The 27,068-nt window shown below is 58.3% G+C and overlaps 8 protein-coding genes across 8 annotated transcripts; 4 read left to right on the plus strand and 4 right to left on the minus strand.

Moving 5' to 3' along the window:
- Positions 1-137: 137 nt before the first annotated feature.
- B0H64DRAFT_457540 (major facilitator superfamily domain-containing protein) lies at positions 138-2,200 on the plus strand (the record flags this gene model as incomplete). Its single annotated transcript, XM_062807381.1, has 5 exons — positions 138-359; positions 591-861; positions 941-1,444; positions 1,537-1,697; positions 1,772-2,200. 5 exons carry the CDS (start codon positions 138-140, stop codon positions 2,198-2,200), a joined length of 1,587 nt encoding a protein of 528 aa, XP_062660901.1.
- A 1,585-nt stretch (positions 2,201-3,785) lies between these two features.
- Positions 3,786-5,950, plus strand: B0H64DRAFT_457543 (fungal-specific transcription factor domain-containing protein; the record flags this gene model as incomplete). The annotated part of the gene is made up of 4 exons (XM_062807382.1): positions 3,786-3,978; positions 4,164-4,620; positions 4,684-5,218; positions 5,294-5,950. The coding sequence occupies 4 exons, from the start codon at positions 3,786-3,788 to the stop codon at positions 5,948-5,950; spliced, it is 1,842 nt and encodes a 613-aa protein (XP_062660902.1).
- Positions 5,936-7,811, minus strand: B0H64DRAFT_357321 (major facilitator superfamily domain-containing protein; the record flags this gene model as incomplete). The annotated part of the gene is made up of 3 exons (XM_062801616.1): positions 5,936-6,347; positions 6,445-7,588; positions 7,647-7,811. The coding sequence occupies 3 exons, from the start codon at positions 7,809-7,811 to the stop codon at positions 6,034-6,036; spliced, it is 1,623 nt and encodes a 540-aa protein (XP_062660903.1). The 3' UTR covers positions 5,936-6,033.
- Positions 7,812-10,109: 2,298 nt separating this feature from the next.
- B0H64DRAFT_457545 (uncharacterized protein) lies at positions 10,110-12,024 on the plus strand (the record flags this gene model as incomplete). Its single annotated transcript, XM_062807383.1, has 4 exons — positions 10,110-10,355; positions 10,412-10,451; positions 10,510-11,478; positions 11,536-12,024. 4 exons carry the CDS (start codon positions 10,110-10,112, stop codon positions 11,988-11,990), a joined length of 1,710 nt encoding a protein of 569 aa, XP_062660904.1. The 3' UTR covers positions 11,991-12,024.
- Positions 12,025-12,393: 369 nt separating this feature from the next.
- On the minus strand, positions 12,394-20,724 carry B0H64DRAFT_457551 (uncharacterized protein; the record flags this gene model as incomplete). The annotated part of the gene is made up of 5 exons (XM_062807384.1): positions 12,394-17,099; positions 17,658-20,166; positions 20,233-20,290; positions 20,346-20,432; positions 20,518-20,724. 5 exons carry the CDS (start codon positions 20,722-20,724, stop codon positions 12,665-12,667), a joined length of 7,296 nt encoding a protein of 2,431 aa, XP_062660905.1. The 3' UTR covers positions 12,394-12,664.
- Positions 20,725-21,638: 914 nt separating this feature from the next.
- B0H64DRAFT_357324 (uncharacterized protein) lies at positions 21,639-23,125 on the minus strand (the record flags this gene model as incomplete). Its single annotated transcript, XM_062801617.1, has 1 exon — positions 21,639-23,125. The coding sequence occupies one exon, from the start codon at positions 23,123-23,125 to the stop codon at positions 21,749-21,751; it is 1,377 nt and encodes a 458-aa protein (XP_062660906.1). The 3' UTR covers positions 21,639-21,748.
- A 214-nt stretch (positions 23,126-23,339) lies between these two features.
- Positions 23,340-25,438, plus strand: B0H64DRAFT_392070 (uncharacterized protein). Its single transcript, XM_062803520.1, has one exon. The coding sequence runs from the start codon at positions 23,429-23,431 to the stop codon at positions 25,286-25,288; it is 1,860 nt and encodes a 619-aa protein (XP_062660907.1). The 5' UTR covers positions 23,340-23,428; the 3' UTR covers positions 25,289-25,438.
- Positions 25,439-25,501: 63 nt separating this feature from the next.
- Positions 25,502-26,468, minus strand: B0H64DRAFT_457560 (class I glutamine amidotransferase-like protein; the record flags this gene model as incomplete). The annotated part of the gene is made up of 2 exons (XM_062807385.1): positions 25,502-25,876; positions 25,947-26,468. The coding sequence occupies 2 exons, from the start codon at positions 26,466-26,468 to the stop codon at positions 25,589-25,591; spliced, it is 810 nt and encodes a 269-aa protein (XP_062660908.1). The 3' UTR covers positions 25,502-25,588.
- Positions 26,469-27,068: the final 600 nt, after the last annotated feature.

Consider the following 27,068-nt stretch of genomic DNA (forward strand, 5'->3'; position numbering starts at 1 on the left):
CGTAAAGTCACCGAGGCGGGAAATATAACTGTGTTCCTGTTGATCTCAGATTCAGTTTTTCTAACAAGATATGTGACTTGATCTTGACACGCCGTTGGTCATCGAGCACCCAGCCACCTCCCGTGTTTTCCTTCGCAATGGCCGAGACAACGCCCCGCGCGCAGTCACTCGACGAGGGGGAGAAGCGCACCGAATCCACACCCTCTCCTGACCATGTACGGACACCCTCTCTCCCCGAACTGAAGCAAGATGATGGGGAAACGAGCACCCCACATAGCGACAAAGAATACAAGCATGTGTACCCTGAGGGCTTCAGACTCACACTCATCTTGACGGCGGTTGTGCTGGCCTACTTCTTGGTATACCTCGATCTCGCAATCATGTCTACGGCAACGCCTTCCATCACATCCGAATTCGACTCGCTGGTGGATATCGGTTGGTACGGCGGTGCCTACCAGCTCGCCAGCGCAGCATTTCAGCCGTTGAGCGGCAAGATCTACACCTACTTCTCTATCAAGGCAAGCCAAATTCCCACGACACTTCCTCCTTCACTGGTACCTAACTATCACAACTGACACCCAACGGTCCAGTGGTGCTTTCTCATCTTCTTCCTGATCTTCGAGGTGGGATCGGCACTCTGCGGAGCGGCCCAGTCGTCATCCATGTTCATCGTGGGACGGGCTATCGCCGGCCTAGGGTGTTCGGGCATTGCAACTGGTGCCCTCAGTACCATCGCCGCTTCACTCCCAACCCGGCGGCAGCCCCTTTTCATGGGACTAAACATCGGCATGAGCCAGTTGGGCTTAGCAACGGGACCCATCATTGGAGGTGCTTTCAGCACGAATGTCTCCTGGCGGTGGTGTGCGTCATCCCTTCTCTACTTCCGGTTTGCCCGTCCATCTCGAACATAAGGCTAACCGGTTCGTTTCCAACCGTCTAGGCTTCTACATCAACCTCCCTCTCGGTGCCGTTGTTGCCGGGTGCCTTCTCTTCCAGAACGTCCCGGAACCGAAAGCAAAGCCACCTGCGCTCCAGGTCCTTGGAACTGCAATTAAGTCTCTGGATTTGGTAGGGTTTGCGCTTATTTGCCCAGCCGCCATCATGTTCTTCCTCGGACTCCAGTTCGGTGGGAACCAACACCCATGGAATAGCTCAGTCGTCATTGGCCTTTTGGTTGGAGCTGCCGCTACCCTGGCTGTCTTTCTGGCTTGGGAATATCGCCAGGGGGACGGGGCCATGGTGCCATTCGCTTTGCTCCGACATCGCGTCATCTGGTCTGCTGCAATGACTTTGTTTTTTGTTCTCTCGAGCATTCTGCTCGCCGATTACTATCTTGCCATTTATTTCCAGGTGGTTCTCGACGACACACCCCTGATGAGCGGTGTCCACATGTTGCCAACAACTCTCGGACTAGTAGCCTTCACCATGATCTCGGGCAGCATGAGTAAGTGATGTCGGGCTCACAGCCGGCAGTATCTTGCCGTATTCTTTGCGACCTAAGTCGTTCTCTTAGCTGACGTATGCCGTGAAACACAGTCGAAGTTCTCGGTTACTATCTTCCATGGATCTTGCTCGGGGGTACGCTATCCACTGTCGGCTACGGACTTCTGTCCCTGTTGAGTCCCACGACCACCGTTGGGGCCTGGGTCGGCTATCAAATTCTTTATGGTGTTGGTAGCGGTGCAGCAGCCGCGGCTGTAAGTCCATGACTTGCCGTACAAACCCGCAGAAACACATGTGGTTCACCAACTTACCGCCTTGTCCTTCGCAGCCCTACATAGCGGTCCAGAACCTTGTTCCTCCAGAGCAGATTCCCATCGCCATGTCTATCATCATTTTCTCCATGAACATCGGCGGAGCAGCGACCCTGATCGGCGCAAATGCCATTTTCAGCAACAACCTCCGCGATGAGCTACAGCAACGTATCGCCGCAATTCGTGTTTCCCCAGACCTCATTGTCAACGCCGGGGTTGATTCCGTTCGTTCTCTCGTGTCCGGGCCCGCGCTAGAGGCCGCGCTCGAGGCCTACTGTAAAGCTATCGACCACGTCATGTATCTTGGAATTGCCGTCAGCGCCTGCATCATACCCTTTTGTTTAGGGCTGGGGTGGAAAGATGTTCGGAAAGTAAGGGAACTCAACGCTATTACTGCGGAGAAGCCCAAAGCGACATCCGGCCTTGACACCAAGCAGGGTGCATGAGAAATGGAAAATTGTACTTCATGAACTTCATTGTTGGGAGCTAGTTGGAGGCGGATAGCAAATTTGGAAACGAGGACGTAGTAGTCGGAGCAAAAGAAGGAATAAAACGCCTGATATCTCTCCAAATAATGACAAGTACCACGGCGGATTGTAAACCAGATCCTCGTGTTAACCCAGATCCTCCTGTCTGTCCCCAGCCCAAAGGTTTTAAGATGCGAAGGCTACCCAACCCGAGGCTCTATTCGTCCCCTACTCTTCCAGGGTCATAATAATAAGGTAAACAGCGCCTACTAGTAAACGCCCCCTGGTACTAAGTTCACAGAATCGTCGATATATGCCAGCCCACGTCATCCCAGCCAATGATGGCATCCACAGCTATCAGAACGGAGCCAACCAACACCTGACCTCCATATTAAGCTCCCTCGCGGCCGTGACAATGTTGCCTGGGTACCTGATTTCGCTCGCCGATGCGGAAACCGAGCCGCGTCATAGGCCCGATTCACCGATTACTACATGCACGAGAATGTAAGCAGGGACAGGGCGTACCCGAGACAGACAGCGGCCGAGTCCTTCAACGGCGCCAGAGGTTCAGAGCCAATCAGTGCCAACGCCACTAGATGAAAGGCGGGAGGACCCTATGCCGCGATCGGCCAAGCCGGTACTAGAAACGCCTTGTCTTGCAGCCGCTTGGCAGATCTCGAATCCCGTCCAATGGACCGTACACCTCCCGGGTGCCGGTCAGCATGCTTTCGGGCCGGTTCATGTGTGGGCCGAGGGGCTCAGCTAGCCATGTCACCGCACAGTCAAGCACTGTGTTTAATGACGTATCGATCCAAGGACAAGTGTACCTAGCTACGGCAGTTATGGCCACAGCACTTCAGAACAGCGAAGGTTGACACCAAGGGGGCAGCTGCCGACCGGGACCGCGGTGTGTAGAAGGATCATGAATATAAATTCTGGTTGGCCATCTTGGCGTTGCCGTCCTTTCCGGCGAACCGATGGTTTCATGTAGGCAAACAAGCCTCTCGAAGGCTCTCTGTCTTAGGTCCACTAGTGAACGATGTTTTAAAAGAGACGGGGTGATCCGAAGGGCCAGGGACCCGAGGGCCGAGGCCCATCCAGACCCAGCAACCAGGAATCTACCATATTTCCTTTTTCTTGTTTCGTTCCGAAATTGCCATTAATTCGACCTTCTTGGCATCGTCCCGGTCGAGTATCTTTGGAAAGCCTCACAACAGGCGTTGCTCGGATAGAGGCTGGGCTGGGTTTAAAGCTACAGATCCGTTTAGATTTCAACCATGATTACCACCTTACGTATGCACCTGTGCGTACCCGACATTTGTTTCGAAGACATGCCGTGACGTGATTCTGGCCGACCTATAGACACTGTGCTGCTGATCTGTCAGCCTGTCTATCTGCGGTGAGGACGGGTGGGTTGCTAAGTTCAAGGGTTGGCCTAATAACAGTAACTCGTCGTAAGATTATATCTATCCCCCCTGTCCTTTGCCTACAACAGACACGGTGTTGCGGACCGTCTCATCTCGGCTTTGTAAGCCTCCGAGTCCATATTCTTATTCTGACTAACATGGAAGGGAGAGGACTTCGGCAGCAGCCCGGCTTTGCCTGCGAAGAATGCCGACGACGAAAGGCCCGGTGCGACAGGGGACGTCCCAAGTGCGGCTTCTGCACCGAGACCGGGACAACATGTGTGATCGTTAACAAGAGGCAACAGAGGGGGCCGAAAAAGGGACAACTAAATGCGATGCGGTCGCAAATCGGTTCGTTCATTTCTCCTATTGTCATGTGGATGGTGTGGTGTGTGTGCGGACTCCCACCCTCTACCATTCTTCCGCTTGACTGGCTCTCTAGCCGTCGTCCATGTTTCACACAGAAGCCACAACCCTACCTATCCTGTCGGAAGCCTGGGAGTGAGAAGGCCGTTACCAACGTTTCATCACTGCAGCAGCCCTGCAATGGCAGCTAGAACAACAATTCGGACCTGATTCTGGTCGGGGTCGCGCAATACCGAAACAAACCACCCCTGAAGAGCAACCTAACTCCTCCCAAACCAACAATCACGATGTTCCCATGGACTATGAGGTCGTCCAGAAGAACGGGTTAGATGGAGAGCCAAGCCTCATTCTCGGCGAGGTAACGTCGGCGCCGCCGGATACAACTAATAATACAACGACAACATCATCCACGATAACGTCAACCTCTACGAGCTCGGAGTCTGCATGCACCGGTGTTGATCTTGCTGCCTGGGCACATTGCATAGATTGGCAGGACTTCGAGTGTGTTCTAATGCCGCCAGACGGCGGTCCGGAAACCACATTTATGGATCATACAGACCGTATTGACACGGCCCGAAATTCGATGGCCACGACCTCCAAGGTCACGGACATCATGAGAGTTGACTTGTGCGGTAGCCTGGAGCTCCCGGTACTATGAGGAAACCGCTGCTGACAGCATCCCATGTTTAGGGATCAACTTTATTTTGACCGAGCGCATCCCGTATGCCCCATCATCCATCGAAGCCGCTACTTTGCGTGGGCGGCCAAGGACAATCCCGGACCGGCCCGAACCTGCCTGAGGTCCGCCATGCGTACCATGGCTGCGGCTATGTCGGCTCACTGGGGTGACCTCGTGGACCACCTCTGTGCGGAAACACGCAATCTCCTCGAGAGTCATAGCCAAGCCCGAGTCACCTCCAAGGACGAAATCCCCCTTGAACACATTCAAGCATGGCTACTCCTAGCCTACGCCGAGCTCTTGCGAATTGGCGAGCACCAGGCTATGCTCACGGCTGGCCGTGCGTTCCGTCTCGTGCAAATGGCACGTTTGTACGATGTCGATGCTCTTGAAGACTCACAGGCCGCTCCCGTGGCTACTAATCGCGAGCCGGACGAGACCTTTGTAGATGCCGAGGAGAGGAGGCGAACATTTTGGCTAGCTTTTAGCCTCGACCGCTTCCTCTGCCTACGGAGCGAGTGGCCCTTGACATTACAGGAGGAGTTGGTACGTTTATCACCAGTAAAACTCTTAATTACCTATTATCAATGGCCCCGTGGGTCGCTAACTAGGTGCTTCAAGATCCGCACGCGTCTCCCAGCCCCAGAGGAGAACTTCCAAAATGGCCACCCGATCCACGTCAGTTTTCTATCGGCAGCTACAGCGCAGAATGAACCGAGCACATTATCACCCTTTGCCGAATGCACTGTGCTGGCGGCGCTTTACGGACGTTGTATGATTCACCGGCGAGCGTGTGCAAAGGAATCGGCTACCAAATCCTACGACTTCTGGACGCATCAAGAATGGCTCGCGTCGGCCGTGGAGAAGCGGTTACAGATGCTGGCCCCGCGTCCGGCCACCGACAACGACCCTATGCTTCTCTTTACTCACATGCTCGCCCAGAGTGCCGTCGTCTTCCTTAGCAACACGGTACAGCGAACCCCCTGGCACACTCTCGAGCAGCAACTTGCAACGGCCGCTTATGAGCGCCGGGCCTCGGTGGCAGCCCTGGAGATGGTTCGTCTAGCCAAGGCTGTGCCGTCCATCAGCTGCTTCAAGGTCCACCCCTTCCTGCCCGACCCGCTTACTTGTGCGGCCACCTTTCTCGCCGCGCGCTGCAACACGGTGGTTGGGGCCAGCAGTGGTGTTGACCAGATTGTCCGTGTGTTGGGAGATGTAAAAGTGATCAACAGCCTAGCAGGGGAACACTATGAGGCATTGAAATTAGCCAGACAATGACGGATTTAGATGAGACAACCAAACGTGAATTCTAGATTACCTAGGTAATCCAACTCCTTATACAACCCCTTGCCAAAGCCCCCCTATACCACCTCATCCACCACCTTCAGCGTCCGGCTATTAAGCCGCTTAAACCTGCTGAAAATTCCGACGGTGACGGCGAGGCCAACGGAGACCAGGGCGATGACGAATGTGGTCTGGATGCCGGCCATGTAGGCGACCAGGACGCCCGGGACGACATCGGGGGGGACGACAGTGCGGATCTGCGTGGCGCCCGTACCGAGCATGAGGAGAGGGTCGACCGAGGGTGCCGTCATCGCCAACCGCTGCATCATGGTGCGGACGAAAGCCGGGTGTGCCGCCGAGAGCATGAAGGCGCCCCCGAGGTTTTGGAACACTGCATGCCGGTTCGCTCTGGTTAGTTGGTTGTTGGGGGAAAGGGAAAGGGGGGTGGGGATGGGAATGGTGGCAGGGCCATGAGAGGGGATGCTTACGCAAGATGATGGCTGTTACGGATGAGATATCGCCCGGTGCGGCTGTGGCCTGAGCCATGACGATAGGGACCTGGAACGCCGCGCCCCATCCGTGACCTCCCAGGATCTGGTAGCCCAGCACCTTGGCCGGCGAGGTTCTGATATCGAGCGTGTAGAGCAGACCAGAGGCGACGGTCGCTAGAACCGCACTGACGACGGCGACCGGGGCGGCGAGACCAGTTGCCGAGATGAGACCGCTCGCGCCCATGGTTGAGACGGCGACGGACAGGATCAACGGCAGGTTGTGCATGCCCGATTCAGTCGCTCTTGAGGGGTGGACGCTCTGAAAATACATGGGCAGGTAATAGAGGACGATGAAATAGGAGCCCGCAAAGAGGAAGGTGAAAATGGCCGATACCCGGACGTCGCGGTTGGCGAAGAGACGCGGGACGATCATGGACCGCTCGCCGTTGTAAAACTCCCAGAAGCCAAAGACGATAACGATCACCACGAAGCCGACGCTGAGGCCGAGGACGGTTCTGTCGTTCCACGCCATCGTCTGGCCGCCGTACTGGAGAGCCAGGGTGTACGAAATCATCCCGCCCATGACCAGCACGATGCCGACCGGGTCCATCTGCAGCATCTTCTCCTTGAGCGGGGCATCGACGGGCTTGGCCCTCTTCGGGGCCGCAAAGGCGCAAAGGATGATGAGACCGGAAATACAGCCGATCGGGGGGTTGATGTAGAAACACCAGCGCCAGGTAAGGCGGTCGGCAACCACGCCACCGATCAAAGGCCCGACCACCGCCGCAACACCGTACGCGGTACCAAGGATATTGGTGAAGATGGGCCGTTTCTTGGGCGGTACCGTGAAGGCCATGATGGTGTAGGCCCCAGATCCCATGCCGGCTGCACCAACACCGGCAATGGCGCGTCCGACGATGAGAGCGGTCGAGTTGGGCGCCACGCCGCAGACGAGATTGCCAATTTCAAAGATGAGGATGGAAATCAAGAAACCGGCCTTGAGAGGAAAATACTTGAACACCTTGCCCCAGGTCGATTGGAAGCCGCCGAGGGTCATGAAGAAGGCAGATCCGTACCACGCCACGTCCTCCAGGCCCCGGAACTCGTCTGTGATACTGGGGATAGCCGTGGGCACCATTGTCTGGGTTCTGTCAGCACTCCGCGATCAAGAGGTATGGCGCAGCGGGCAGACAACATACCATATCAAGGGAGACCAGGAAGATACTGAGCACCAGGGCAGCGATGATAAATGTCAAGGCCAGACCCGTGGGGTACCCGACCTCATCCGCCAGCTCGGGCTGCTTCTCAGTGCCGGGCTCCTCCTCCGTGTCGCTATCCTTGGTTTCGTATTCCGGGTCCTTCATTCCCAGCCAAACCCTCTTTTCGTTGGCCAGTGTCTCCAGACTCTTGCCCGTGGGACCCATGGGCATGGCAGTGCCCGTAGGCACCACATCCTCAACGCGCTCGACCGACAAACCAGGGGTGAATGGCCAGTCAGCCATTGTAATAACTGGTTTGAAATGAAGGTGTGAAGGTACGAGAGAGTTGAGGCGCGAGCGGTGGATGGATGGAGCACTGGCATTTTCTACGCGGGCCTAGGGGTCAAAACGCGCTCAGATATCGCATAGACCACATGGTGGCAACAGGAGGGACGATGGCCGCGAATGGCGTGCCTCGAGGTGACGTACAAAGCCATGACATTTTGTCCTCTGGGGACTTGTGAGTTGCCCGATTGGCCTATACGGCATCGTGATCGGTGAAGGAAGAACCGTTGTTCCTGCGAGCACGTCACATCAAATGCCTCGGTACTCTGATCCTCACGGCGGATTATGTGGATAGAAACAAGTTAACAAACCCGGAACGGTCATTTCATCACCACTATCTCATACTGACGCCGTGAAGTGGCGTATAAAGCTATCTAGAACGAGGCTATAACTATTTATTATCATCGTTGGACACTTATTTCATGCATTATTATTATTATTCCTGACTAACGACTAGTAGGTAACCAGTCATCGCCGTGCACCTAGATGGGTGGGATTACAGGACAGAAAGAAATGCGCACAATTATAAATGGAAGAGAGGGCACACGCGAAGCCAGTACAACTGATCACTTGAACTACTGGCTTGACGAAACTACCTAGATTTAAATGACGACTGATGCTCCTTCTTTGTGAGAGAATACCTACACGGTTGTGCTGGGTTGGGATCGACGATGTTCCCTTGGTGCACGTGGGAAGGCGTGGCATGGCATGTTGACCCTAGTAATCTATATCCCATGCCGTATCCTACATTTTCCCACTGCAATTATCCCACTACGGTACCTCGGCATTGATGAGCAGCTACAAGAGGCTAAAGTGTGGCCATGGGGGGTTGGTGACTGTGGAAGAGGAGGTGTAATAATTCAATGTTGTAGTCCTTCTAGGTTGGTGATGAAGTGCAACTTGAATTGATTCAGGGGCTGAACCCTTAACATGGCATTTTGACCTGGCAAGGCAGGTTGCACAGGCATCCCACCCCCCATAGAACCACGCTGCGGTATTCAGTCCAGTATCATGTAGGTAATTCACGCCCAGTTATGTCCCAATGCGCACCAGACCATCCGATGCCGAGGTTGTATCGGAGGTCCCAAAACGGAAACTGGTCCCCGCCAGGGGACCCCTGGATGCACTACCTGACCACACATACCTATACCCCAAGAACACCACCTACAACAACCCCACTCAGATCGCATCGTTCCCGGGTGCAGACCGGAGATGTGTATACTGGTGGCCTAATCTGTATATGTGGTCTTGTGTGGGAGATGGGCGTTCTTAGTATGGTTGCATGTGCTCCCCCGGAAGCTTCCCAGTTAAGGTTATTATTCTGTGGCGCTACCTTCCAAATCTGACCGCTGATATGTTTTGGTATAACTGTGCTTGGACTGGAATAGGCGACCTTCTGAATACGTTTCCGCAACGTGTGCGCATACAACAGGTTAGCATTAGCGTGGAATTGCACACTCGTGGGAGGCGAAGGGCGGAGCAAATGGAACGGAAGATGCGGAGGGATGCGGATGCGGCAGATTGCGTGGAACGTCGTCTACGTCTCGTCTCCCTATGTGGGGGTTCCATAGACGCTGAAGCCGAACCTCAACCATGACGATTGCCTCACTGGCTGGAATTCGGCCATTCTCTGGTGTTCTCGGGCTTCGTGTAGGACGGGCTTACTTCCGGACTTCAAGTTGTGTTCCGGACTAACCGGGCCACCCAACGTCTCTCTATTATGGGAGCCCGGACTTTCGGACCCAGGCCGGAAACCCGGACAATTATTTCGGCAAAGCTCCACTCGAACCATCCAAAGTCGGGTTTAGTCGCACATGGGCCCGTTCCTTGTTGGACAGCCTTTTACGTAGGCTACGACGGGGCGAAAGGCCAACTGTTCGCGTTCTACTCGGCAGGGGTTAGTAGGTACCTGGTACCTAGGTATGTACTAGGTCAGATCTATGCTTTCAGTAGACGTTGGCGGATACCTATACCAATTGGTCCCTGGAGATATTTGTAGCCCTCAATTCTTATAATGCCGCATGACTCTTTCTATATCCGGTACCTACCTACAGCTTCGACACGGCCCAAGTATCCCGTTGTTTTGCGAAGTGTACACCCACTACGACAACCGATATCATGTCCATCCCTCAGTCCTGCTCTGTGCTTGTGGTGGGAGGTGGCCCCGCCGGTTCGTACGCGGCGGCAGCCATTGCGCGTGAAGGGACGAATGTTGTTTTGCTTGAGGCCGACATTTTTCCGAGATACCACATCGGCGAGTCGATGCTTGCCTCGATGCGCCATTTCATCCGCTTCATTGATCTCGAGAAAACGTTTGACGACTACGGCTTTCGAAGAAAGGCAGGTATTCCTTCGTATGGAATTGTGTTCTGAGGAGTGTGCTCTCAAGTCCAGACACTAATATCCTGTTATGACGGCAGAACGGCGCAGCATTCAAGTTGAACAACAAGCGAGCAGGCTGTGAGGAAAAACGCAAGTACTCGGTCACTCTAGACTGCCATCTGACTATCTCCCGTAGATACCGACTTCCTCGCCGCCAACGGCCCAAGTGGCTATTCTTGGAACGTGATCCGTTCCGAATCGGACAAGTTGATGTTCGACCACGCCGAAAAGAGCGGCGCCCACACGTTCCAGGGCGTCAAGGTCGAGTCTGTACAATTCGTCCCGGCCCCAGACTTCCCCGAGGATGAAAGGATCTGCAACCCAGGGCGGGCAGTATCGGCGACCTGGTCGCGGAAGGCGGATGGCGCCACCGGTTTGATCAAATTCGACTACATCGTCGACGCCAGCGGGCGCAACGGCATCATCTCGACCCAGTACCTCAAGAACCGCAAGTTCAACCAGGCGCTCAAGAACCAGGCCAACTGGGGCTATTGGAGAGGCGCCAAGACGTATGCTCCGGGCACACATATGGAGGGTGCGCCCCTTTTCGAGGCCTTAACCGACCAGAGCGGTTGGTGCTGGGCGATCCCCCTCCACGACGGTACCCTGTCTGTCGGCATCGTCATGCGGCAGGACTTGTCTCTGGCCCGCAAGAAGGGCCTGGGCTCACCTTCGATGGTCGAGTTTTACAAGGACTGTCTGACTCTGTCTCCGGAGATCCACGCCCGACTGGCCGAAGCCGAGCTTGTTTCCCCTACGATCAAGGCCGCCTCGGACTGGTCGTACAGTGCCTCGGCGTATGCGGGCCCCAACTTCCGCCTGGCGGGCGATGCGGGATGTTTTATCGATCCGTATTTCAGCTCAGGGGTGCATCTTGCGCTGGCCAGCGGTCTGTCCGCTGCCATGACCATCCAAGCATCCATTCGAGGCGATTGCACCGAATTTCAGGCGGCCAAGTGCCACTCAGCCCGCGTCGCTGAGAGCTATTCGCGCTTTCTCTTGGTGGTGATGACGGCCTTGAAGCAGATCCGTAAGGGAAATGAGCCGGTACTGAGCGACTTTGACGAGGACGGATTTGATAGGGCCTTTTCATTCTTCCGGCCGAGTAGGTCAACCACCAACCTCCTTGCGAGGCAGACAGACCACTAACCCCTTCCAATAGTCATCCAGGGTCTCGCAGATGCCGACACAAGCGGCAAGCTCACGCAGGGCGTCATCTCCCAGTCGGTCGACTTCTGCCTGCACGCATTTGAGAACATCTCGACGGAAGCGCGCCAGGGCGTCCTCGACAAGCTCGAACGGGTCAAGGCGGACCCCAACGCTGAGACCAAGGAGGACCTTGAGAAACTCACTGAGGAAGAGCTGGGCATCCTACGCACCATTCGCGCGCGGCAGATGCTACGCGGCGAGGAGGCCATGGACGGCATCACCAGCTTCTCGCAGGACGTCATCGACGGTTTCGTGCCGAGGCTGATCCGCGGCAGGCTGGGAATGGACAAGGTGCACGGTCGCATGGCTGCCCCGAAGTATACCGAGAGCGTCTTCGAGTCGGGACTGGCCGATAGGGAGGCCGCTCCCAGCTTGGGACAGAAGCCGGCGAGGGTTGTCCGGGGGTGAGGGATAACAGATGTAGAGAAAAAGGGGTTCCTGGGAGGAGGTTGGATCAGTGAGCCAACTACCCACTTAGAAGGCTGTTACCTACCTCGTGAAACTAATATATCGCTCGTAATCTCTGCGTTCCGAATATGACATTTTTGGATGCCAGTTTTGTTTTAGTGCCTTTTTATTCTTTTTTTGGCAAGCTTGAGTTGCAAGCAGGCTCGTGCTGGGGTTCGGGCTGGGGTTCGGGCTGGGGTTAGGTGTAGGGTCAGGGTTAGGAGAGTTGGCTAAGCCCTAACCCTAGACCCTTCTCCAACCCCTCCCCTAACCCCACTCCTAACCCTGGGGTACCCTCGACATATTGGTCCATCAACTTTGCGCGTTCTCGGTGGCTCTTTTTCACCCCCAATTCGCTCGCAGGCCTCAAGCTTCCGTGGTGCTTGGCACTTCCAGTCGCGTCACGCTTATTTTCGGAAGCGTTGCTTGCGTCTATCTTTCACCGCGGACGTACGAAAAACCGAACTTCATGTTGATTGCTGCGCACTTGTCAAACCCTGGAAAGACCCAAATCGAAAACGCACAGTTGTTATTTTCCAAGGGGTACGAAGTACTCGTGTTCAAAATCGCCGACTATCTTGCTCAGCCCTTCCAAGACTTCAGGCACCATCACCACGCCAATTGGAATCCATCAATTATGCCCCCACGGCTATCTCAACATGCGCGCTCTTCGTCACCACATCACTCGCCAGAGCGCCCAGAGATGCGCTTTGCATGATGCTGAAAATGGAAATGTCCGCCGCCGCTTGTAGCATCAACATGTTACGCAGCTCCACGGCCACGAGTGAGTCGACACCATGCAGGGCGGGCGACTTAGCCAGGTCGATGTCATCGATGGGGATCATAAAAATGTCCCCTAGCTTTGTGGCGATCGCGTCGCCCACCAGCCGTGTCGCCTCCTCACGCGAGCCAGCTTCCTGCAGCTGCATGGAGAGGGGTTTAACATCGCTATCTCCAAGCTGTTGACCTGCCGCCTGGGCTCCCGGTGGCCTGCGGTATTTGAGGGGAACGAAACGAACGTCACGGCCAATTTGAGCCTCGCTGGCGGGTTCCCATTGCGGCCCGGGCCCCGAGTTCAAACCGAGCAGGATCTGCGGATGGTCGAGGGGGTGGAGAATGGCAGCGGAGATGGCCCCGAGCACGGCGTCCTCGGGCAGCAACAGCATCTGTCCGGGCTTGCGTACGCGGTCGGAGACGGCGCGGGACTCTGCGACGAAGCCGACGCCTTTGACGACACCAATGTCGATCGAGACGGCCGGCAGCCCAGAGGCGTGGCGCCAGTGCGCTAGCGCGTCCTGGTAGGATCCGCCCGCCGCGTAGTTGGTCTGGCTAGCCAAGCCGAGGATGCACGAGAGCGACGAGAGCATCACGAAGAAGTCGAGCGAGCCGAGCTGCGAGAAGCTCGAGTGCAGATTCCAGCTGCCTGCGACCTTGGGCCGGATTGCCGCTTCCCAATCCTCCAGCGTCATCTGCTCAAGGATAGAGTCCTTTAGCACCATGGCGCCTTGGATGACGCCCCGTATCGGCGGTAGTCCCTCCTCGCTCTTGCATCTATCGAGGGCCCTCCTCAGAGCTTGCTCGTTAGCTATGTCGCAGCTGATGGCCACGACATGGCAGCCGGCTTTGCGCAGCTGCGAGATAAAAAGCCCCGAATTCTGCTTGCCGGCATTGCGCGACAGCAGGATGAGGTTGCGGGCCCCGTGATCCACCATCCAATGCGCAATGGATCGGCCGAGGCCCCCAACGCCACCGACGAGCAGGTAGGATGCACCGGGCCGCAGCTTCGGCGCCGGGGCTCTTGGGAGCACCCTGACCTGCTCGTCCGGTGCTACTGACAGCACAACCTTGCCCGTGTGTTTACCAGTCTGGAGGAGCCGGAAAGCCCTCGCCACCTGCCGCATGGGGAAGACGGTGACCGGGTGGATCGGTCCGATGACCTTTCTTCCCGCGAGGCGTGCCACCTCGCTGAGCACCCGGTGCGTATGGACTCCGCGCTTGCGTAGCAACGACATCATGTCTAGCGACGTGAAGGACGCTACTTGCGAGAACGTGGCCATTTCGAGCAAGCTGTTCCCTTCCAGATCTCGCTTGCCGATCTCCACGAAGTGGCCAAACGGCGCAAGCACATCGAAACCAGCCTGCAGGAGTGGGCCGGCCAACGAGTTGAGGACCACGTCTACTCCACGTCCGCCAGTAGCGGCTAGGACAGCTGGTGCAAAGGACGCGTCGCGGCTGTTGAAGATACGTTCAGAAGGGATCCCATACTCGCGTATAAGCAAATCGCGCTTCTCCTGGGACCCGACGGTGGCGTATACCTCGGCACCGAGGTAGTCCTTGGCCAGCATAATCGCTGCTTGTCCGACACCGCCTGCTGCAGCATGGATCAGGACCGATTGGCCGGGCCGCAGGTTCGCCACGTCGACAAGACCAACATAGGCAGTACTGAAGATCATGGGCAACGACGCGGCGTCGTCGAAGCTCATGCCGTCCGGCATAGGTGCGACGCCGTGCCAGCTAACGCGGGCGCGACTGGCAAAGGGACCAAGAAGCAAAGCCATGACGCGATCCCCGACTGCGAAACCCTGCGCCGCGGCCTCGCTGCCCACGCGTGTGATGATGCCGGCACATTCGAGGCCCATGACGCGCTCGCGCAGCTGGCCCATAGCCACCATGACGTCGCGGAAATTGAGGCCGTACGCCCGCGGCTCTATCTCCACCGTGTCAGCGTCCCAGCCGGCCTCCTCGTCGTCGTTAAACGCCAAGGTGTCCAGCAGGCCAGGGATCCCGACATCTAAGCGCAGCGGGCGTTGGTCCTGGAAAAGAGGTTCCTCGGGGATGGAGTCGGGTATGGCCCAGTCCGGCGCTTCGGGCGTCAGCATTTTATTACGCACCAGATCCTTGGACACGCGCGGCACCAGAAGAAGCCCGTCCCTCATCGCAAACTCGTTGTCCACGGGCGCCGGCTCCGCCATGATGGAGTAGACGTCGTCGGGGGTGCCTAGGCTGGCCTGGAGCACGTGTACGATGGCTGCGATGCCCGCCTCGGACCACGTGGGCGTGTGCGGATCCAAGTCAAGGGTCGGAAAATGGCGCCCGACATACTCGCTCCGCAGGCTGCGCAGAAAGCCGGTGGCGAGGGCCTTGTTCGGGTCTACACACTCGACGGCTGCACCACGCGTCACCCAGAGAAGCCCCTTGCAGCCCGTCGCCATGTTCTTGACGCTCTGCAGGCCGGCGGAATTGAGGGTATGTAGCACAGGCTGGTCTATCTCGCCTACAAACACGCAGATCTTGGTGCTATATGTGTCTGCCGTGGCGGAACGTGCCTCAAGGGCTTGGACGGCTGGGAGAGCGCCCCCGGTGACCTTGGCGATGGACTGCCGTAGAGACTGAAGCCAGTCCCGAGGAGGAGGCGCCTTGTCACTCGTGACGACGACGATACTGTCCGAGGCCAGCTTGAACGACCGCGCAGACGCGGTCGACAACATGTTGCTGATAGCATACATGTCGCCGTCGTTTTCGTAGTCGCGAATCTCGACATCAATGCCGCTGAAGCCAGCACCCTTGAGAACCCTCTCCCACAGAGGAACGGACAGGGAAGGGCTGGTCTTGCGCTCGGGCTCCTCGCTCAGCCACCAGCCGGGCAGCAGACCGAAAATGAACTGGAGATCGAGCTGGTCCTGCGTTGTTTCCATAAGGAGGAGGGTAGCCCCGGGCTTCATCAACCTATGCACATGATCCATGGTGCGAGCCATGCTTTTTGTTGCGTGCAGTACTTGGCAGGCGACGACGATGTCGTAACTTGCCAGATCAAACCCCTGCGACTCGGGACTCCGCTCGATATCGAGCTGATCAAACTCCATGAAGTTGCCCCAGGCGGCGAACTCGGTTCGGGCTGCCTCGAAGAAAGCTGAGGAAACGTCGGTGAAATGCCACGTATCGTAGAGCGGCCCGACCTCCTTGTCCGGATTAGATGTCGAAAGCGCATACCGCGTTGCGCCTCCCGTCCCGGCCCCGATCTCCAAGACTCGCGCACGGGGGTTCTTATGGGCGACTGCACGCAACATTGCGGCGAACTGGACAAAGCCAGGCCTAAACCGCAAGGCATTGGCGTAGTACTTGTACAGCAGCTGGCCCTCCATCATGACCTCGAGCGGCGCCCGCTCGCCTCGCATGATAGGCACAAAGTGCGGGCCGAGCTGGCACATGAGCTCACCGTCAACGCTCGTAGCCGCCAGGGTCGTGTATTGTTGGCGTCTCTCCGCATCATCGCTTGCCCAAGTATGACTATCGGCGCCCAGGCGACGCGAGGCGGCGGCGTCCAGCGTGTCCCGCATCCACGTATGGAACTTGACATGATGCGGCGCGAGACGAGCCACGTCCTGCTCGGTGAGCACCTGCAATGCGTCGTGGCAGAAGTACACGCACACGCGCCGCAGGGCCATCAGCACGTCCCAGTCTGCGGCACCCAGATCCTGGGACACACTGAGCTGCTTCTTCACAGCGGGCATTGCGCCGGGCAGCCCCAGGGAGAGGGCGAGATCAGGCGCCCATTCGACCTTGGCGCAGAGCTCTTTCGTCCACGGCCGCTTGTCTTCGGCGTCGGCTGCGCCCTGCCCCAGTGACTGGCACACGAAGCCCTGCACCTCGATGACGGCCTCGGCGCCGTCGACCACGGAGACGTCCGTCTCGCAGCTCTGCGCGTCCTGGCGCGGCACCGTGGTGTGGCACGCGAAGGCGTGGCCCGTCGTCGTGGTCATGCGGCCCGAGACCCAGAGCTTGTGGATGGAATGCGGCACCATGGCGCTGTCGTCGCTCACGCCCACGCCGGACAGGGCCGCGTACGAGGAAATGAAGACCGAGTCCAGCGTGGTGGGGTGCACGACGTGGTTGCCGCCGACGTCGGCCACCTCGATGGTCGTCACGCAGCGCGGCTCCTTGGATTTGCCGTCCTGCACGATGCTGGTGGTGTTCTGGAAGATGGGCCCGTGGTTCACGCCCGTCCTGCGCAGGTCGGCGAACAGGTCTTCCGGATCGACACGCCGCGTGTAGCCCGACTCGGTGAGGAAGCTCGGCGTTCTTGGGCCGGCGGGAGCCACGCCGAACTCGATGGTGATGAGGCCCTTGGCGTGCTGCGTCCACTGGCTGTCCGCCGACACGGACAGGACCTCGAACTGTTTCCAGCCGCGCGCGCCAATTGCCTTGTCCTCCACTGGCCGGATCACCGTCTGCACCTCGACACCCTCGGCGTTGTCCGGCACCACGAGCGCCCGGAGCAATTCCACGTCCCGGAACCTGTACCCCGACACATCGCCAGTGCTATTATTGATCAACCCGATCTCCATCAGCTGTTTCATGCCTTCAATAGCGAGACACACAAACCCAGCGCCGGGATACAGGATGTTGCCTTGGACGACGTGGTCCCTCAGCCAGGGGGTCTCCGACACCCGCACCACCTGCCGCCAGCAGGCCGCCTCCGGATTCGTCCCGGGTTCCATCGACCCAAGGAGTTCGTGCGGCTCCTGATCCCGGTGACGGTAGGCCTTGTTCTGGCGCGCCTCGGACCAGTGTTTGGTATTGTGGTTCCACGGGTACGGTGGCAGGTCCGTCAGCACGCGCGGGTCGTACGGCCACCGGCCCCAGGGGAAGCTGAGATTGGCCTGGTTGATCAGCAGCCCCTTGCGCAGGAGGTTCAGCGCCGCCGCCCGCATGTTGTCGTGCGAGTCCTCGTTGCGCACCAAGCAGCCCATGTACCCCACCTCGAGGCCTTCGAACTCGGGTTCCGACAGGATCTCCTTGATGGGCCCGCCCAGCGCCGTGTGTGGGCCGACCTCGAGGATCACGTCCACGCTGGTTCCCGACTCGTCCATGTCCCCGAGCACCATATCCGTGAAGGCGTCGACGAACTGGACCGGCTGTAGTAGGCTCCCCACCCAGTGCTCCGGGTCAGCGAGCTGTTCGAGCCGCGTGATCCGCCCACCGGTGACCGGTGACGAGAAGGCGATGCTTCCTTCTGTGTTGAGGGTTTGTGCTTCAGCCTCGAGAGCCGCACTCAGCGCTGCGCGGTATGGCCCGGCCCAGGGCGCGCCCTCGGGAATTCCTGCGGCGTCAAATTGTCTCTCGTCCTCGTTTCCTTGGTTGCTAGACAGAGCCTCGCGGAGAGCTTGTCGGTAGGGCTCAGCGATGGGCATCATGTGATGGGAGTGGTAACCCGTGTCGACCCTCAGGCGACGGGCAAACACACCATCTCCCTTGGCCAGATCCTCGATTTGCTGCACGGCCGCCTCGTCGCCCGCGATGGTGACGCTGCTGGGACTGTTGATGCAAGCCACCACCGCCTTGCCGTTAGCGCTGGTGACCCGGCCCAGGAAGTCCTGCGCCGCCTCGGATCCCACCCCGACGGCTACCATGGCACCCTTCGGCCCACCACCGGATCCGTTCATCAGCCTCTTGTCCGCCGCCATCGCAGCGCGGTAATAGGCCGCTGCCATCGCCTGACGCAGAGTCAGGGCCCCTACCGTGTACGCGGCCGCGATCTCGCCCGAGGAGTGGCTCGTGACGGCCGTCGGCGAGATACCCAGGAACCGGAGCAAACGCACCAGGGCAATCTGCACCGCGACACACACTGGGATGCTGAGCGCCGTGGTATTGACCCGCGAGGTCTCGGCGTCGCGCCCCAACTCTTCCGTAAGGGACCAGCCAGCCCCAAACCCGCGCAGGAAACCCTCGGCCGCGTAGAGCGTGGACCGGAAGATGGGGAACACGTGGGTCAACTTGCGCCCCATGGCGTGCCACTGCGCGCCCTGGCCCGTAAACACCATGCCGATGCGCGGAGCGCGCGAGGGCATGCGTACAGGCTTGAACTGCGGCGCGTCCAGGCTGCGGACGACTTGGTCCAGGTCGTCTGAGTATGTAGCCACGTGTGCCGATACCCAGGGGAAGCGGCTGCGCCGCGTGCTGAGCGTCCAGCAGAGGCTCTTCATCAGCATGAGGACTTCCCCGGCTCCCATGTTCGGGGTCTCGCGCTTGCGCTTCCGCAGGTACTCCTGGGTGTTGGCTACGATGCGTTGACAGGCCTGTTCGTCGCGCCCGTAGAAAAGGAGCACGTCGCTGCGGTCCTCGGCCTGGGTGGCGGGGCCCGCCTTGACGGGTTTCGATTGCATCCACTGCCTGGCATCCTCGAGAATGACATGGCTGTTGGTTCCGCCATACCCAAAGTTGTTCACGGAAGCACGACGGGGCTCGCCGCCCGTCTCGGGCCACGGTTCCAGCTCGGTCGCTACCTTGAGGCCCCACTCGTCCAGCTTCAGCTTCGGGTTGGGCTTCTCGAAGTTGACGCTCGGCGGGATCTGGCCCTTCTCCAAAGCCAGCACCACCTTGATCAGGCCGGCCAGCCCCGACGCCGCTTCAGTGTGCCCGATGTTAGTCTTGATCGACCCGATGCGGAGCTTGTCGGTCCGGCCCGCCCCCAACACGGCCGCGATGGCCCGCGCCTCGATCGGGTCGCCCGTGGGCGTCCCCGTGCCGTGCGCCTCGAAGTACTGCGTGCCCTGCGGGCTGAGGCCGGCGCGGCGATAACATTCACGGATGAGGGCCTCCTGCGCGGCCTGGGAGGGCGAGGTGATGGTCTCGGTCTTGCCGTCCTGGTTCAGGTAGGTGTCGCGGATGACGGCGCGAATGGGGTCGCCCGCGGCGAGGGCGTCGCTGAGGCGTTTGATGACGATGGTGCCGACGCCTTCGCCGCGGCCGTAGCCGTTGGCGCGCTCGTCAAAGGCGTACGACCGCCCGTCGGGGCCCAGCATGCCCAGCGACGAGAACATCTTGAACAGGTCCGGCGTCAGCATCAGGTTGCACCCGCCTACAATGGCCGTGTCCGCCTCGCGCGCCCGCAGGCCCAGCACCGCCTGGTGCAGCGCCACTAGTGCTGTTGAGCAGCCTGTGTCGACTGTCATGCTGGCTCCGCGGAGGTCGAAGAAATGCGAGATGCGGTTGGATGCCATTGGGGACATGGTGCCGATCAGTAGGAATCGGGGCAGCTTGTCCCCGTCCCGGATCAGCCCCTCGTGGTAGTCGTGCGAGTAAATGCCCGCGTATACGGATGTGTTGGAGCCCGCAATTTGCGACATGGGAAGGCCGGCTGTTGATGCGCGCGGTTAGTGGCTAATTACAACGCAGATGTACGGGTGGTGGTCTGCTCGCTCACCGTTTTCCAGGGCCTCGTAGGCAGACTCGAGTTGGATCCGGTACTGAGGGTCCATCGCCTAAACTCGGTCAGTCCGGTTTGTTCTCATGCCGCCCAAGTTTGTTATTGCTTACCGCCGCCGTCTCGGCCGAGTAGTTGAAGAAGGCGGCGTCGAACAGTCCTATGTCCTCTTCTATGAAGTGGGCGCCTTTGACGTTCGTCTACGTCGACCCTCGCTTGTTAGCACTCGCGGTCCGTTTCTCTTGCCCCTACCCCCCACTTCACACCCTTCCCCCTAGAACTCACCGTGCTGAGCTTCTGGGCGTCGGGATGATAAACTCCCTTCGCATTGAACCGCGTAGACGGGATCTCGGACCAGGCATCGCGGCCCTCGGCCAGCATATTCCACAACTTCTCGGGGTTGGCGGCATCTCCCGCAAATTTGCAGCTCAGGCCAATAATGGCGATGGGCTCGTGGTCCTTCGCCCACTCCTTGTTGGCGCCCTCAGCCATATTGACTTGAATGACAGGTTGAACTTGGTGATTAGGGTCGGGGAATGTAACGGAAAGTTAGGGACGTGCCTGGAACACTGATCGTCAGGATATTGGCATTCATAAGGTTCGTGAGTATGCTATCATCGTATTCCCGTATATCCAAGTGAGTGAGTATTTTCACTACTAGTAGTGTCAAGTTGGAATAAGACTCCCCGGTAGCTAGTCTATTTTCAGCAGACGGGCAGCGACTTCGTGGCGTTTGGGCTTATGCCCACATGTACACAGAATCGCCGTATCGTAAGAACAACCAAACTAGACTCCGGGACCCGGACAGCGACGGAAGACGGCCTTGGGCTGGCGGGGCGAGAGTATCCTGCTATCATCTCCGTACTTCTCAGCTGTCGGACTGGTTTCCGGACTGGCTCCTGTGAGACACTCGAGGTTGCACAAAGGTGGCAAATCTAATGGATGACCGTGTATGACGGCGACAAAAAAGTCCGGCTTACTCCGGAGAGCATGGTAACCAATACATTCCTTCTCATTGTGCCCGGATTCAATACCCGTTGTAAATGGTGATTATTAGTGTTTATTAGTATCCATGCGTGCTATGAGATGGTAGGTGGCCTACTCGAAACTGATACGGTCCCATAACCCCATAGCAATAACATGAAACAAACACCATAACTGATGGTAGCTCGTCCGGTATTTTAATCTTCGTCATGTAGACATCGTCAGGGGATGGTTTATACTGATTCGCATGGTAGGCTTGCGGAAAAGTGTTTCTTTCAAGTCTCAGGATCACTAAAGGTACTTCCCCTTTACACCTTTGTCACATGTATGAAAAGTGAATTATAAAACGTCATCAACTACCGATGATAATACCTTTCACTCCCATTTCCTAGACGCTTTCTAGCTAGGTGAAAAGGAGAACGCTTCAAGATCCTATTTCATAGTAACAAAACAGAAAGATGAGCATAAACAGAGTCTTGATGGAGTGAACGTGGTTGCTGATATCTACCCGCCCCCCTCACATTGCACCCGCTCAACCAACACACCTCGTATACTGCTTCCACGGCGCATCCTTCTTCAACGCCTCCAGATCGTCAGCCGGCAAGCACGTACACATCAGAATAACCCCACCATCCGGGGAATAGACCGAAAACGACCCCGGAATAGGCGGTCCCATAGAGCGGCGAAAGAAGCGGCACTGTCCAAGCAGCGGGCCCCAGTTCGGCGGGCGGACCTGGCTGGTATTCAAGCTCGACGTGGCGCCGACGTCGGTGTTGCCGTTGTGCGTGCCGTTGTACAGCAGCAGCGAGCGGTCCGGCTCGCGCGCCACAAAGGTCGCCAGGCTGCGGATCGCCCACGCCGTGTTGGCCTGCGCCAGCTCCCGCCGCAGCACCTGCGCGGTTTGGAGGAGCGTGAGGGATGCAACCTGGCCCATTGGCAGTCGCGTGATGGCCATGTGCACCTGTGCGCCGAGGTAGGCGGCGGGTATTCCCAGCGCCATGCGTGCGTCGATGGCCCGCGAGATCTTGGAGACGGTGTCGGGGGCCACTCCCCGAGCGAGGCGGGCTGCGCACAGGCGCTGCCAGAAGAAGGCGATGAGTACGTCGTCGTCGGTTACCGGTCGGGATGGATCGCGGGCGGATTTGGTGAGCTTGGATAGGGATGCCACGGGCATCTTGAAGTTGCACCATATCGGCGGGCTAGCAGGGAGCGCGAACTGATAGCCAGGTGGACGCCTCAGATGGGAGTAGTCTTTCAGCGGCTCGCTGCGCGGGATGAGTTCGATCAGGCCGCGTCGGTCACGGTTCGCCTGTTGGAGCTCGGCTTCCGGGATGGTGTCCCCGCTAAGCACGGCGGCAAGCATCTTGGGGACTTGGAAGTTGGCAGTGCCATCCATTACTGTATGATGCGAACTGAAGTTGAGAATGAGCCCGCCGCGCACAAAGTTGGCCTGGAGGGTGATGACGGGGACCGGACCCGTAATCCCGTGTGGGTGCGGAAGTGCCGGCCAGGGGGTCAACACTTTGCCATCCAGTTTGCTAATGGGCACCCCCGTCGCAAGAAGTTGCTCCATGGGCAAGACGGTGTCGTCACAATGCTTAACATGCAAAAGGACCCGAGGCACATCTTCGGGCCAGGGGACTGTCGTGAGCACCCCTGATTTCCGGCCCATCTGATATCCCAGCCAAGGGATCTGCTCTATCAGTCGGTCGAGGCCGGTGTGGAGAGCAGATACAACAGCGTTGCGGTCGACATCGGAGGGAAGCTCAAATCCAAAAGCTATGTGAGTATAGGCGTTGAGAACGGGAAACTGACCCATGAGGTCGGGTAGGTCGTTGAGGTTGCTGCCCTCGCCATCCTCTATGCCGCCGGGCTGCTGCGTCATCGGCCCGTCCTGCTTGGAGTCCATAGCGCAACTGCCTGTTCATGGGTACTAGTGGAAACCAACAGACTGTTGGGTCGTGGCTTAACCTATCCTATTAACATTAACGTGTCCAAGTATCTCACCTAATCCGGACAGAGACTTACACAGCCAGTTGGGGCGGACTTTCTTTTGTCCGCGACATTCCTCTCCAATCAGAAGACAAACTACATTCATTTCGAGGGGTTTCCTTGTTGCGCCGGCACGGACTCCGACAATTCCGGTCCTGATTCGAACATCGAGCCGAGCCATGATCGGACCATCTTTTCCCAAACAGACACCCGCGTCATAATGGAACGGCGAGGACCGAGTCATTTAGGCCCTTACGGACTAGCCTGCACGAGCTGCTTCAAAGCCAAGTGCAAATGCGTCGCCCGTACCGACGGCGAAGGTTGTCAGCGCTGTCACCGTCTTCGCAAGCAGTGCCGTCCGTCCGATTCAATCCGGAAACGCACCATCGAGAAGACGCAAAACTCGGCATCTCGCATCGCCGAACTCGAGGGGAAGCTAGACAGCCTGATTTCCCAGCTGCAGACTCGCAATGTCATCGGTGGCGACCCGCAGCCACCAAGTCAAAGTGACTCGAGGCCTGTTGGCTCAGGGGCAGAATCGGTTCACCACTTCCAAACGTCGGAGCACGAAGTATTAGACAGCGGCCACGCGGAAGACGGCGATGACGATTCTGATGATTACGATGACAATATACGGTCCGCGCGTCGGGGTGCTTCGCCGAACGCCGTGACCACATCGGACTCGCCGGAACCCCAGATCTCCGAAACGGAAGCCGAGACTCTTCTCAGGACGTTCCGATCTTGCATGTTGTCTCACTTCCCATTCGTTCACCTCCCCATCCCCCTTGGCGCTTACGAATTGCGGTGCGACCAGCCGTTCCTCTTCCGGGCTATTGCGTGCGCTGCGTCGCCTTCGGCGAGGGAGAAAGCGGCGCGAGGGATGGCGCTGAAGAAGGCAATCGGTGACGCCATGCTGGGACGCGACAGTGAGTCCAATACGGGCAGGTTGGACCTACTATTGGCTCTCTTGACATACATCTCCTGGGGCTGGGACCATGTACTCAACCGGGGCAACCTGCCACGGCTCATGGCGCAAGCGAACTCGCTGGCCCGTGAAATACGGATGGACGGGCCACCTCCTCCGGATGCGCAGGTCAGGGCTCTGTTTACCCCTGGGTATGGCTCTGAGGAAGGGGGAGCTGTAACGAGAGAGGTGTTCCTAGCGCGGCAACGTGCTGTGCTGGCATGCTTTGCGCTTAGCTCTGTGGTCTCGGCCTACAGTGGCCAAGCAATAGATGCACTGCGATGGACACCACAGATGGAGGACGGGCTCGCTGCCATAACCAACGACGGAAGCTGCCCTACAGACGCGACCCTCGCCATCCAAGTCCGTCTACAGCTGCTCGCGCAGAAGGCAGTTCAAATCCACCAACACCAACAGCTAGAACAAGGACAAGTCCCCGTCACCGAACTGACCAACTTCCAAGCCATCATGGCCCTCACAGCACTCCAAACCCAACGCCAAGAAATCCAAACCTCCCTCCCCCCAGCCCTCCGCCAGCATGAACACCTCCTCGCCCACATCCACGCCACCGAACTCAGCATCAGCGAGGTGACCCACGCGGTCAGCGCCATGGTGCCCATCATGATCACGCAGTTCTCGCGCATGGCCGGCGCGCGGGATCAGATGAACGACGACGGGACCAACAACAGCAACAGCAACAACTCCGACGCCACCACCGCCTCGGCCCGCCACGAGCGCGTCGCCTACCTCTGGCAGAGCACGCGCGCCGTGCAGGCCTGCGCCGCCGCCCTGCTCGCCCCCGAGCCGGCGCGGTTTGCGGGGATTTCTGTCCTGCAGTGGGCGCAGCTCGCGCAGTGTGCGGTCGCCCTGCACCGCTTGACGGTTACTTGTGAGGATCCGGCTTGGGATGTTGTTGCTGCGAGGGAGGATGTCCATTTGCCGGACCTGCTGGGCCGGGTTGCGGCGAAGCTGGAGCTGGTGGCGGCTGAGCAGCGGGAGCAGCAGGGACCGGAGGGGGTGTTTACCCGGCTGGCGCGGACGATGCGTGAGTTTTGTTCTGATCAGGCCGGCGCTATGGGGGAGGACTCGGGGCGCTTACTGCCTCGTCTGTATTGATGATATGCGAACGAGCATGGCGATGTTTATTAAAGGCTCCGGGGTGGAACTGTATAGGTAGGTCGTAATATTTGTAAAGGAGTCGGAGTTGAATGATGAGTTATTCTACCCTACTAGGATTGATAGTACACAAGCCCTTCTCTTGCCGTGCTATTCTAGCTTCGCATTTTGAAAACATCCTCCTCCAGTGCAATCTAGACACTCTAGTCTCTTGGTCTAACTATTATGGAATACCATGACAACGGCAACCCGCCTGGCCGTATACGTACCTAGGTACCTAGGTACCGAGACAGGCACTCATCATTCCCGCAGGAAGCGCAAAAAGACCCGGGCAATCGCCACGCCATCATGCTTATCCGCGACTCTCTTCATTGCATCCTCAAAAGGTCCATCGGCGATGGCGCCCCTTTTATGCCGGGCTTGCAGCATCTCGTTCATGATGAACGGAGTATACTCCGGGTGGCCCTGCACCGTGATAAGCTGGCGAGGAATGTACATGGCCTGGATCGGACATTTCTCTGTGCTAGCCAGCGGCACAACACCCGGGGGTAATTCGAGAACAACATCACGATGTGTCTGGTAGATATTCTACGCCCCCATCTGCGTCAGCAACCCCCTCACAAAACCACCTCAACAAGCACCACAACTGTGAACTCACCAAGCTCTCCCCCCCAAACACCGCCCTCCCCTCCTCACTCAGCCGCACCTCCGTCACGGACAACTCCCACCCCGCCGGCGAGGGCGCCACCCGCGCTCCCAGCGCGCGAGCAACAATCTGGTGGCCGAAACACACCCCGATCACACGCACGCGGCCCTCGTCGAGCAGGCGGCGGACGAAGGCCGCGAGGCGCACCACCCACTCGTCCTCGTCGTACGCCGAGGCGCGCGAGCCCGTGATCAGCACGGCGTCGATGGTGTCCGGGTCCGGATAGTCCCACCCCGAGTCCGAGTCCTCCCCCGTGACTGCCGGCGCCGCCACCACGTCGTGCGCTGTGAGGGTGAGTTGGGATTCTAGGGTTTGGGGCGGGTCCAGGCTGGCGCAGGCGGCGCGTAGCAGGGTGGTGAAGATGGTGTCGAACTGGCCGACTTTGCTGGAGACTGCTGGGATGGGGGAGTCGGTTTTGAGGATGGCGAGGCGGATGGGGGTTGCTGCTGGGGGTGGGGGCGGTACGGAACCCATGTTATTGGTTTGTCGTGTCTTCTTTTGCTTCGTACTTCTTTTCTATGCTCTGTCCCGGCTTTTGGCTTCTCCTTTCCCCTTCGCTATAATTCTGCACCCCTATGCGTGCGGGGAAGTCGTCTGTCACAAAAGGGGGAGCGCCCAACTCTGCCTGAGCAGTCGGGTAGCGAGCATTACATGCAACCTGCATGTGAGCCACTGTGTTTGGAATCTCGGATCCCCTTCATGTCATCCACCCCTGTGCCCTCGGACTTTCATCTCTTCCTTCGCCGGTTACAAACCACGCGTGCGGCTTGATTGGTTCTCATGCCCCGGAGACCATGAGTTCAGGGAGATTGTACATATGTACACTGTTGTGGACTCTCGTAGCCCTTCAGTTCCCTGGTTAGCAAACTTGTATCCTAATGAGGCAACTCCGCCCAGACGCCGACCACCGCACTGTTCAAGGCCGAGACCGTCCACCGGTCTCACGTCAGCGGAAGGGACCGTTGCGCGGTGGATCTCGGGAGCGGGATCCCCATCCAGGGGTAAGAAAAACTGGTCCATGTCATGTGGATGGCGCGTAACAGTGGCAGGGGGACCCCATTGGTCATGTACTTG

Source organism: Chaetomium fimeti (assembly GCF_033439085.1).
Source record: "Chaetomium fimeti strain CBS 168.71 chromosome Unknown B0H64scaffold_3, whole genome shotgun sequence".
NCBI lineage: Eukaryota > Fungi > Ascomycota > Sordariomycetes > Sordariales > Chaetomiaceae > Chaetomium > Chaetomium fimeti.